At 52.4% G+C, this 12,172-nt stretch overlaps 1 protein-coding gene across 1 annotated transcript in view; it reads right to left on the bottom strand.

The window, feature by feature from the left end:
* Positions 1 to 11,498, bottom strand: part of DNAJC11 (DnaJ heat shock protein family (Hsp40) member C11) — a 46,144-nt gene extending 34,646 nt beyond the window's left edge. The window contains exon 1 of the mRNA XM_079777288.1: positions 11,362 to 11,498. Within this exon, the coding sequence (XP_079633414.1) occupies positions 11,362 to 11,433 (72 nt within the window). The 5' untranslated portion in view covers positions 11,434 to 11,498. The remainder of the gene's footprint in view (positions 1 to 11,361) is intronic.
* Between the last annotated feature and the right edge of the window lie 674 nt (positions 11,499 to 12,172).

Genomic DNA, 12,172 nt, shown 5'->3' with positions numbered 1-12,172 from the left:
CTTACATTTTCTAGAAATTTCTAAAGTGGTAGCTGTAGGGTATAAAATGAGTTTTCAGAGATGAACTCAATTGGCTCTCAGTTATGTTACTGTGTACTTACCAGCTACTGGGGCTCACGGCTGCAGCTTGCTCTGGGGGAGATGGTTAGTCCAAGCAGAGTGGGGCATATTCTTGGAATACGTGCTGTCACACTGATTCAGAGAGGTCCCTGCACTAGGATTCTAAGAGAAAATGGAGCACCCTCTTCAGCTGCTTAGTTATATCTGCCGGTAGCTGCACATGTCTGTATACATTATTTTTCAATACACAGATATTTTGAAATCCTTAAGTCTTCCTTGTGCTTATTATACTGACATCTAAGAAGCACACTTTGTCTTGTTTTACAATATTTTACCAACCATCCAGTATAATTTCTAATTACATATTGTTGGCTATAACCCATGTACACGAAGCTCTTCGGGATCCACAGTAATTTAAGACCGTAACAGGGTCCTGACAGCAAGACGTCTGAGAATTGCTGGGTTTCAGGATGCTGTGGTAACAAAAACCCAAACATCCCGAAGGTTTACTTCTTCATCACGCACACGTCCACCTCCGCAGCTAGCGATCGGCTTGGCCATGTCCGCAGGCCCCAGGCTGACGGCCAGCCACCCTCTGGAACCACTGCTGTCACTGAGGCCAAGGGAGGAGCAGGACACCCCGGGGCTCACACCGGCATTTAAATGCCCCCGCCTGAGCTTGACACATGGCTTCCGCTCACATCACTGCTACAGCCAATCACAGGGCCTCCTGCGACCGCCAGGGACCCAGGAAGTACAGCCCTAGCGTGAGCTGGGCAGCGAAGACCAGTAGGTTGGGTGGACACACGGACAGCCACAAGGATGTCACCTCATCCAACACGGAAGACCTACCAGAGCGAGTGAGCAACAACTTAACAGCTCAGACCCACACCCTCCCGAGGAACAGCAAAGCCACCAGGATTTTTGCTGCTGACGCCTCTAATTTCAAGCTCAAACTTCCAGGCGGTATCTATATCGCTGCATTTCAGCAACCAAGTCCCCACAAACTATATTCAATTAGATTTTGGGACGTTTGCCTAATTACTGCAATTGAAGATTCATTACTGTCCATATGCTCCATGACAATCAGACTGACATAAGCTGCAGCAGCTAATAAAAACCTGTAATTTTTTTTATGATGCTTGGTACTCATACAATTTAAAGGAAAAAACAGACTCCGGCACCAATTAGCAGCGAGCCTGGGCCCCGGAGCCGAGGAGCTGCTGCCCAGGAGAAAGCGTGCGGGGGTGATCTGGCGTCACTGAGCGGGCACGAGTGTCACTACGGAGACGAGGCCACCACTCGCAGGCACTAACACGCACCCCTGCATCCCGTGAAGGTCCCCGCCGGCCTGAAGCTTCTCGCGGAGCCCCGCACGCGGACGCAGCTGCCCTGGTCACCGCAGCTCCCGCACGCGGCTTCGGCCTGCACTGCGACAGACCCCCGGCGGCACTCGCCTCTGCACGGGGCATGTGGTCGGGCCGCTCACCCTGGCTGACCCACCTCTGTAAGGAGCTTCCAGGCAGAACAGAAACTCCGGGGCTACCCCAGGTCCAGGGTAAAAACCCAGCTGTCAACTGCCACAAGCCCAAACTGGACAAGAAACCGATGCACCCGACACTGATTCACTCCCAGCGCCATTGCTGCTGCTCGATTAAGGTGGCCAACAAGCAACCCTTCGCCACTGCAACAAGGCAACCAGGGCAGACAGCCCACGTCTGGCCGACGGGGACGGGACAGGCCCCGCAGGGAAGGCCAGCATGGACCGGACTCGGACGGAGGCTCCCGGGCCTGGCTCATCTGGGCTCCAGCATGAAGGATGTGTTTGAATTTGCTCTCTTCCTCTTGTAACTGACTGTAAACAATTTTTAAAAGTGAAAACAAAAAGCCCCACACACGATTTAACCACAGAAATGCTAATGGTGGGGAAGTAAGCTCCGGGCAGTGAGAAGGCCAAGGAAACCTCACGGAGGCGGTGGATCTAATGGGAATGCAGAAGGTGGGTTCTGACTTGCTGAGGTACCAACACAGGCAGGGTATTTCAGGGGGACAAATGCCCTAAAGAAAGGAATATAAGCCCTGACCCGTTTGGCTCAGTGGATAGAGCGTCGGCCTAAGGACCAAGGGGTCCTGGGTTCCATTCCAGTCAAGGGCACATGCCTCGGTTGCAGCTCCTCCCCGGCCCAGGCCCTGGTCAGGGCTCATGCGGGAGGCAACCAATCGATGTGTTTCTCTCACATTGATGTTTCTCTCTGTCTTTCCCTCTCTCTTCCTCTCCCTAAGAAAATGGAAAAATATCCTTGGGTGAGGAAGGAAGGAAGGAAGGAAGGAAGGAAGGAAGGAAGGAAGGAAGGAAGGAAGGAAGGAAGGAAGGAAGGAAAGAAGGGAGGAAGGAAGGAAGGAAGGAAATAAGTAGACAGGAAGCAGGCAGGAAATGAATCCACCTGCTCATTGGTTCAGTAGACATCAGTAAGGGCCACGCTGTGCTGGGTTAACAGTGAGCCTTTTGACTGTCGGACGCCGTGGAGCTTCGTGGAAAAGGCAGAACATCACGAAGCAGGCAGAGTACCCAGCACCTGAGGTGCAGGGGCTTTAAAAAAGGAGCCAAGAGTAGACCCTGGCCCAATAAACCACGGGGAGGCACACAGGTTCCTGGGTAGGAAAATAATATGACCAGGACGCTTGGTTAATATTCACTTGGTACAGCTTAACTAAAATTGTCAAAAATCAAAACCAGAGCGACCGAAGAAAACTACAGCAGAAATGCAGGGTGGAGGGTGTGCAGGCCTAGAAATCACAAAGGAAAAGAAGGGATGAGGGGCTGGAGCGAGGATTCCTGACTGGGTGACCCGTGGGACAGCCAAAAGGGACCCAACACGACACGGAGAAGAGAGAGCAGAGGGCATCCCAGCTTCTGGCTCGGACGCCTGGGTTAGGGAGAAACGGGCGGCAGTCAGGCAGGGAGAAGCTGAAGTGACCAACTAAGCACAACGCCCAGAGGCAGATGGAGATGCTGGGCCAGAGCACAGCTTTAAGGGCGCCTCGGTGTGTGTGTGTGTGTGTGTGTGTGTGTGTGTGTGTGTGTGTGTGTGTGAGAACCTGGGGAATTCTGAGGACAGAGAATGAGCCCCGGCCCGGCAAGGTGACGAGGAGGAGCGAGGAGCACCTGGGAGCTGATCGGACTTAAGGTGGCCAATGATGTCACAAGTGCATCTATACAGACTGACAGCCAACAGAATACTTCCCCTGATGCTCCTCGTTCAGGACTAATAATCACACAGTCTTAAGGCTGGTGTTAGAACCCCCATTTTACAGATAAAATAGTGAGGACCAAAAAAGATTAAATGACTTGTCTACGATGCAGGAGTTTACCTGATGATGAGCCCCTGACCCAGAAGCTGGCTAGAAATTAATAACGTGTAGCCTGGCTCCAACCGAACTTTGGTTCATAAAACAGATCGCTTTTGGGGAGTGAAAGGCAACCTACAGAGAGGGATCAGATATTTACAAAACGCCTCTCAGACAAAAGACATCCACATTATATAAAGAACTCCAACAAATCAATAAAAGCATTCCTTGTAACTTTTATGCTCATGCTGGTAATGAAAATGTACTGGCATTTACTTTCCATAATAACGTGCCCATTGCTACGTTAAGCACCCTTGCTCAGTTTCCCCACAGCCTGACAGTGAACTTCTTGTCTGGCTCTGGCAGATAAAGAAACAGGCCAGAGAGGTGAGGGACTCGCCCCGACGAGGCTGCGAGGACGTCTGACTCACACCGACTGCGAGGGCTGTGCTGTCCAGCCGCCGCCGCGTTCCCAGCTCCGTGGCCGGCCTTTGGCCTTTCCAGGTCACCCCCACGCGCTCCCAGGCGCCAGCATGCGAGGCCCTGGGCTGGGGCTTCCCGCTGCCCCGCGCTGCGGCGGAGTGTAAGGGCGGGGGGACACCCTGCATCTCCGTGTTCTGGAAGCTGCCGCCTGCAGCCATTTTCAGGCTCTTCCCTGGGACAGGTGGGCGTGAGAGATAAACAATCACATCATGAATAAGCCAGGAAAGCAAAACAGAAGGTTGATCCAACAATTCCAGGTTTCTACAACCAGGAATAACCTTTGAACCTCAAGTTCCACTTAGAAGGAAAAAAAATCACAAAATTTACGGAATGCATTAACCCTCAAAATGTGACGTAAGCTCACAAAAGTACTAGGCCGCCCTGGCCGGCGTGGCCCAGTTGGTTGAACGTCGTCCCACGCACAGAAAGGTCACAGGTTCGGTTCTGGCCTGGTTAGGGCATGTACAGGAGGCCACGATTTATGTTTCTTTCTCTCTCTCCCTGCCCCCCTCTCTAAAAATCAATGAACACGTCCTCAGGTAAGGATCAAAAACAACAAAAAGCCCTAGCCAGTTTGGCTCAGTGGATAGAGCAAATGGGATGGGTCCCAGGTTCGATTCCGGCCAAGGGCACATGCTTGGGTTGCGGGCTCGATCCCCAGTAGGGGGTGTGCAGGAGGCAGCTGATCAATGATTCTCTCTCATCATTGATATTTCTATCTCTATCCCTCTCCCTTCCTCTCTAAAATCAATGAAAATAATTAAAAACAACAAAAAAAGTATTAGGCAACTAGTAATGACAGAACTCTATACACACTAAAAAAGCGTGACCTTTAAGGGTGATGGGCAGAGGGTGACCCCTGTCCTCCAGTGCACGTCTCTGCTGACCACAGCGTGTGAGCACGGTTGGGCCAAAACCGCAGAAATTCTGATTCCTGATCAGAGGTCATTCCAAGGGCCTAGGAAATACTTTCCTGCCACCGTACAATTTTGTTTTCATTTCTCTTCCTGGGCACGCCCTTGAGAAACAACACTTAAAAAAAAAAAAAAAAAGGCCAATGTCTTAGAGAAATGAGCTCAAGTTCCTTTCTGGGTCAAAATTAATGGTTTGGATCCTATCTCCACATCCAGAGCGTGGCTTATTTCTCCCTACGAGCCTGACCTTATACCTCCTCTCGTCCGTGTCCATCTGCTATACCTGCCCACGCGTGCCGACGCCTCGTGGTTGCTGTCTGTTGGCATTTTAACGCTGAGGAATGCTCTGGCTCCTGCAAGCCAGCGAGGGAACACTGTGCACTGAGCGTGCAGGCCCGGGTCCAAACAGGAAGGAGGCGCCACTTCAACTACGAGCTCCTCCAGGGGAGCGGGGGCTGCAGGACACGTGCCACGGCAGTGGTAACAACAGCCACGTTCCCAGCGGTCTTTTATTTTGTGTGTGTGGCCCTTTCAAACATTTATGCTATTTTATTTATTTATCCGTAAGTTGTTTTAAATCCTTTCGTGAACAAGGCAGGACATAAATAAAATACGTAAGTAAAATGAAAAGAAAAGTTTAATGAAAAAGTAAACACTAAAATTCCACAGCTGCACAAAACGTGCTGCTTGTATGCCCCACATTTCCCGATCCATTGTTTTATCACTGCACGCATGGCAAACAGAAAAGCTTTCAATTGAATTCTCTTTAAGAAAGCAAAAAGGGGAAAAAAGAAAGGTATTTGGGTAGATAATGCAGAACCAGAGCATTAAACTTTCAAGAGGCAATTGTTCGAAACGCCAAAGCAGCAGAGTAATAACTAGCTTATGGTTCATTAAAGAAAACACATTTTTCAATTTAACCCCTCGATGTTTGCTGATCACATTAGGAGATGTCAGCGGAACGCGCTGGGTCTCCCAACAGCTCCCTCCCCACCTCGAGGCAGGACCACCAGGCGCCCCTCTGGATGGGCCTGGCCCCTCCTGACCAGCTCTGCTGTCTAGTCAGGGCCTGGCAGAGCCTCTGCCTCCGGGAAGTCCTCCTCCCTGCCCGCCCCATCAGAGCTGATAGCGCCCACAGCTGTATCTTCGGGCCCCACTCTGCCTGTCTGGACTATGCCTGCACCCTACTCCCAGGAACCCCTTCCTGCACCCTCCAAGTCAAACTCATGACTTGCAGGAAGCAGAGTTCAGAACTGTTTTTTGAAGAAAAAACCCCCCAAAAACAAACAAAAACCCCCCACACTTGGTACTTTGAACAGAAAGAGCAAAGAAAGCTTTGCGAAGTCAGAGCCTGCTGCTATCCCTAAGTTCTGGTACCAGGTTTATTAGCACAACAGACGGACAGCAAATTTAGCCAGGACAAAGCATACCACCGCTTTCTATGCACATGAACGCCTTTTTAAAATCAGCGAAATCTCATGCTTACCGAACTTCAAAAACTAACAGTAAATCTCATCTGAATATCCGCTTCCGTCAGGCACTGTGAACATTTCCTTACTCCACTGCAATGCTCCCAACATCCAACATCAGTAAGTGCTTATTAATACTTTATTAGATGCTAACTAACACTTCAATGTCAAGGAAAAGGCAAGAAGGTTATCCTACCAGGGGCACGAAATCCCAGAACAGTAAAGGCGGGATTCACGCAGGCCTCGCTGCTGAGCCCCGTATACTCGCAATAGCTCTATGAAGGACAGCTGTCATTAAATGGAGACTTCACGATGACTTGTTCAAGGTCACCCAAGTGGCATCGTGGGCTACACTCCTGCTCCTCGGCCTCTTTTTTTTTTTTTTTAACCCTCACCCAAGGATATTTATCCATTGATTTTTATTTTTTTTTATGTATTTTATTGATTTTTTACAGAGAGAAAGAGAGAGGGATAGAGAGTTAGAAACATCGATGAGAGAGAAACATCGATCAGCTGCCTCTTGCACACCCCCTACTGGGGATGTGCCCGCAACCAAGGTACATGCCCTTGACCGGAATCGAACCTGGGACCCTTGAGTCCGCAGGCTGATGCTCTATCCACTGAGCCAAACCGGTTTCGGCGGGCTATCCATTGATTTTTAGAGAGAGTGGAAGAGGGAAAGACAGAAACACATCGACTGGCTGCCTCCCGCACATCCGGAATCAAACCCGGGACCCTTCGGTCCACAGGCCAACACTATCCACTGAACCAAACCGGCTAGGGCTCCTCAGCCTCTTGACTACACGACACCTTAGGAATGTGATCATCTGCGTGTTAGGTGTTTGGACAACCAGGGCTTGCTTACCACTACCTGCCCAACGCACTGTAACCGGGCTCCCTGCTATAAACGCGGAACTTCTGAACATACTGTAGATGGGAAACCCCCCGAGGAATGACCTTTCAGACCCATCTTTAACTGGCTCATGCAGACCCATCCCGAGGTTAGACAAGCCATGAGTGAATGAACACACGGCACCTCACTGCTTCAGCGGGACCTGTGTGTGCACAGGCCTTAGCTGAGCCCTTTGTGCTCAGTTTCTGCAGCGGGCCGCCCCATGCTGGCTGGGGCGTGGGTGACTTGGTGAGAAATGGCTTTCCTCCCATCTGCAATCCAAACTCAAATGTTGAGCCCCACTCCCTGGTGTGGGCTGAACTTGAGAAACCCAGACAAGCAACAACCGTGGGAAGAACAATGTGCCCTCTACCAGGGAAGAAAAATGCAGGAACTTTGGGAAAATGTTTTATTGGTAGGTCATGATTCTAGTTTCATCACTGTTAGGAAGGATGAAGATCCCAGAATGCTGATCTCAAGAAAGAAAACCTTTTAAAGTTTATTAAACTGTATGTTTTTTTTTGTTGTTGTTTAAAACTTGAAAAGGAATTGGCTCCTTTAAAGCTAAATTGACTGGGACTGAGATCTTAAAACTGGATATGAACATTGCTGAGTGATGTGTAAAAATGAAACTCTTTCAAAAGTAATTCAACATTGATAAGTAGAAATTACCCATTATTTAGAAATAAATTAGGTTTAAAATGTCTAAGAAAACGTACAAAGATCAAAGTAATTTTACTCCGATTTATTGTTCAGGAATCCTTTCTCCAAATAAGTTTTGGAGAATCGTCTCAGAAACCTCAGATTTTAGGCCCTTGTGATGCCTCTGACTACACTGAGGCAGAGACGCTGAGCTGGTTTTGGTGTGCCCAGGTAATGATAAATTATTCCTTCCCCTCAACGTGTGGCAGGCAATGGCCACTCTGTAAACAAGAGATCCAGAACACCAGAGAAAGGGAGTCATTCAAGATCGCATGCGTCTTTTTTATGGCACAACCTGGTGGTCCTGACTAGCTGCTGCTTCACTCTCTGGACCATAATTGAGGGGACGTTCTAAAGTTTAAAACCGGGGGTGATTCTTTTCTTTTTTTTTTCTTAAGGGAAACTTTTTCTTTAAAATATGTTTTTACTGATTTTTAGAGAGGAAGGGAGAGGGATAGAGATAGAAACATCAAGCCTGCGATCCGGACATGCGCCCTGACTGGGACCTGAACCAGTGATCTCTCTTGGTTTCCTGGGTCGATGCTCAACCACTGAGCCACATCAGCCAGGCTCTTCTTCCTTTAAAAAATTTGTTTTCATTCATTGATTTTATTTATTTATTTTTAAAATATATTTTATTGATTTTTTTTACAGAGGAAGGGAGAGGGATAGAGAGTTAGAAACATCGATCAGCTGCCTCCTGCACACCCCCTACTGGGGATGTGCCGCAACCAAGGTACATGCCCTTGACCGGAATCGAACCTGGGACCCTTCAGTCCACAGGCCGACGCTCTATCCACTGAGCCACACCAGTTAGGGCTAATATTTACATTTCTAACTAGAACTCGAAGGTTGCTTCCATTTGAGACTCCCAGGGAAAACTCTCTGAGCGTCCTGAGCACTGCGGGAAGGCTCTGAGCTGTCCGGTGGGAATGCTCTCACCTCCTCCAGTCACACACGCGGCATCAGGAGCCAGCAGCAAACAAAACAGGTGTCACTGTCCACTTCCAACCACACATGTAAGAAGTAAGAGGACTTCTAATTTTTCTCTCACTCTCCAACTAAACGTTGTTTTACCTTCAGGTTGCCCTCTGATTTCACAAAAAGGCCCTAGTAAATGTCAAGTCCAGAGACCACCCTTCAGAGCGTATCTTACAGAATCAGGATAAAGTCAGCACAGCACACCTTCTACATGGAGTTTGTGACAAAGGCCACCAAAATGACGTAAGCAAGAGGACACGTTCCACAGGGATTCGGCGTATAGTCATAAATGTGGGAAGTGCCTTCACTCATTGGTAGTAGTAAACTTTCTAAAAAAATTTTGGGGGATTTTATTTGATTTTTGTTAACCCTCACTCGAGGATATTTTTCCATTGATTTTTAGAGTAGAAGGGAGGGGGTGAGACAGAGAGAGAAACATCGATGTGAAAGAGACACATTGTTTGGTTGCCTCCAGGTTCAGGGATCGAACCTGCAACTGCGGTACATGCCCTTGACAGGCATCGGACCTGGGACCCTTCAGCTCAGGCACATGCTCTATCCACTGAGCCACACCCACTAGGATGGTAGTAGTAAAGCTTTTTAAAAGAAGTATTTCTTTGGCTCCCACCCATCAGTCCAGGAACGACAGGTCCTCAGAGTCCATCGGTTTCAAGATACACTTTTGACAAATGTTTACCTAGGAGTCTGGCTAAGCCTACTAGCATAGCTATTTCTGATTATTTGCAGCTAGTACTCTGTAAGTCTGGTAAACAGGTCAGTGGAAGCTAAATTACTGATACCCCAGACTAACTATAAAGGGATGGTAAGAAAGGATGACTCCAGAAAAGCTAGTTTCATTACCTGCTTTGTTTTTGAGAACTGCAGAAAGCTTAAAGAAGAACTAGCCAGACAGCTTCATTAAAAGGGAAAGAGCCCTGGCCTTGTGGCTCAGTTGGCTGGAGGGTTGTCCTGAACAATGAAAGGTCGTGGGTTCGATTCCTGGTCAGGGCACATACCCAGGTTCCGGTTTAGCCCCCGGTTGGAGCCAGTATGGGAGCCAGCGGATGCTCACATCGATGTCTCTCTTTCAAATCCATGAACATGTCCTTGGGTGAGGATTGGGGGGTGGGGGGGGGGGGGAGAAACCAAAGGCCAAAGTGATTTACCCAAAGCCTCGCTGTTGTTAAGTTACACCAAGCTCCAGGTGCCCTATGACAGCCTAACATGACTTCCAATTCCCAAAAATATTTCCCTGGGGTTTCAAAGTAGCTAACATTTGAGGGATTTTCACGCGGGGTTCCCCAGAACACAGTCCCAGAGCCGGCAGCTCTGTGGTCTGAGGGCCGGGAAGCGAGGGGGACAGCAGGGACAGCCCAGGGCTGAGCTCAGGCTCCGGCACCTCCCCGAGGTGTGCCTGTGGCCGAGACTTCCTCTCGCTCTGCCTCAGCGTTCTCCGCCAGGAGCCAGAATATCCAACACCTGCCTCAGGGCTCACGCCAGAACGACGGGAGGTAGTGTGTTCGCTCGGCAGAGTGGCCCTGCACAAAGTGGGCGCCGGGGACACGTGAGCTGCTGGGCACCAGCAGACCAGCTCTGCCCTGGACAGCCAACCCTGCTAGTTCCGATCCCTGGAAACCCTGAGCTGGCAGGAGGGGTCCGCCGGCGAGGCCGGGGAGACGGGACCCCGCGGCTTAGAGACAAACGCTCCACCTTCTGACCTGACCTTGGAAGCCTTCCTGCCCTTCACGCGGGGCTCGAAGGCACGAGGCAACAGGGACGCTTACGGGGCGCTTCCCCCGTGCCCGGCACCGCGCGGGCCTCTCTCTGTCTGTTGTTCGGAGGGGACGGGCACGGGCACTGGTGTGGGGATCGACGCGCACGCGAGGCCGCGCGTGGGGCTCCGCTCCCTTCCTGGCCACAGAGCTGCTTCCTACTCTGCAGCCCCCGAACCGAGGCTGTGGGTCCGGGGGGCTCCTCCTCCAGCTTCCGGGGAGAGGAGCGCGCCAGGCGTGTGTGTGCCCCGGAGCCCGGGTCAGTCCAGGGGCCCGACAGAGCCCTGCGGAGGCCGCCCGGGGGCTTTGACCTTGATACCCCAGACTCCGTTTCCCACCCTGCCGGCCGGGGGCGATGACACGACACGGCCCCTCCACCAGGGTGGGTGTGCTAGGCGCGCGTGGGCCCAGGTCCTGGGGGACTGGGACTCCCCCGGCGTCTCCTTCCCGGGAGCCCTGCGCCCTCCCGCGGGTGCGGGGCCCCGGCCGCGCCTGGACAGCGCACGCGGCGCCCTGGCCGCCGAGAGCAGGGCACAGGCCGCCGGGGCACCCCCGCGCGAGGGCCCGGGCGGTGGGGGCCGCCCGATCGGCCGGCGGTCGCGCACGTCAGACGGGGTCACGCGGCCTCCTCGCCGGCCCCGGCCTCCCGCGGCGGGAACGGGGCACTCGCCGCCAGCCCGGCCCTCCCGAACGGCCGGGCCCGGCCTCAGCCCTGACGGCATCCCCGCCGCAGGCCTCACCTCCCGGCGCACGTTCAGCAACGAGTAATAGTCTTCATTGTCCAGCTCCTCCTCGCTCAAGGCCGTCGCCATCTTCGCAACCTTTCACCCCGCCAAACCGGCAGGCCGTGCTCAAGAGGGACCGGCGGCCGGCGGCGCGCACAGCGCGGGCGGCCCGGCGGCGCCACAGCGGCCCCTGGCGGCCCGGAGGCGCGTCGCCGCCGCCCGCGCCGGAGAGCAGCGCGCCTGCGCCCTGCGCCCCCGCGCGGCCGAGGGCGGGAGCGGCGCCCGGGGCCCCGCCACGTGCTGCCCGCGCACCTAGAGCCCAGCCGGGCCGCGCTGGGACGGCAAAGGGAGACTTCGCAGTCACAGGAGGTGGTGCTCACCCTCGGGGCGCCGCGGAGCCAGGCCCCTGCAGCACCTCCCTGTCTGCCTGGCCGGCTCCCAGGGCGGGGCGCACCCGCTTCCCAACTAGCCCCACCGGGGCCGCAGCCGCTTGCCGTCTTGTCTCTGCACAGGAAACCTGCAAATGGGATTTGTTCTGCCACCACTTCTCTGGACCGTCCAGAACCTCGATCAGACGGCGGGCCTCCTCATTTCCATTTCTTGTTATCGCCCTGAATTCAGGAGCGTCGGGCCAGTTTTCTGCTGTTTAAGTGAAGAGTCAGGACCCACCTGGTCCTGATCTAATTTGTCTTTGGCAGGCGAGTGCACCTTCAGCCCCATCCCCGAGCCGCTCTCTTGTAAATTTCTACCTTATAATTTAGCGGTGGAGTCTAATTGATTTCAACCTGGTGCCTGCTGTTTGGTGCATTATTAAAGATGTCTCGGT

This window comes from Cnephaeus nilssonii (assembly GCF_951640355.1).
Source record: "Cnephaeus nilssonii genome assembly, chromosome: 7".
Classification (NCBI taxonomy): domain Eukaryota; kingdom Metazoa; phylum Chordata; class Mammalia; order Chiroptera; family Vespertilionidae; genus Cnephaeus; species Cnephaeus nilssonii.
This window is presented reverse-complemented; position numbering and strand designations above follow the sequence as displayed.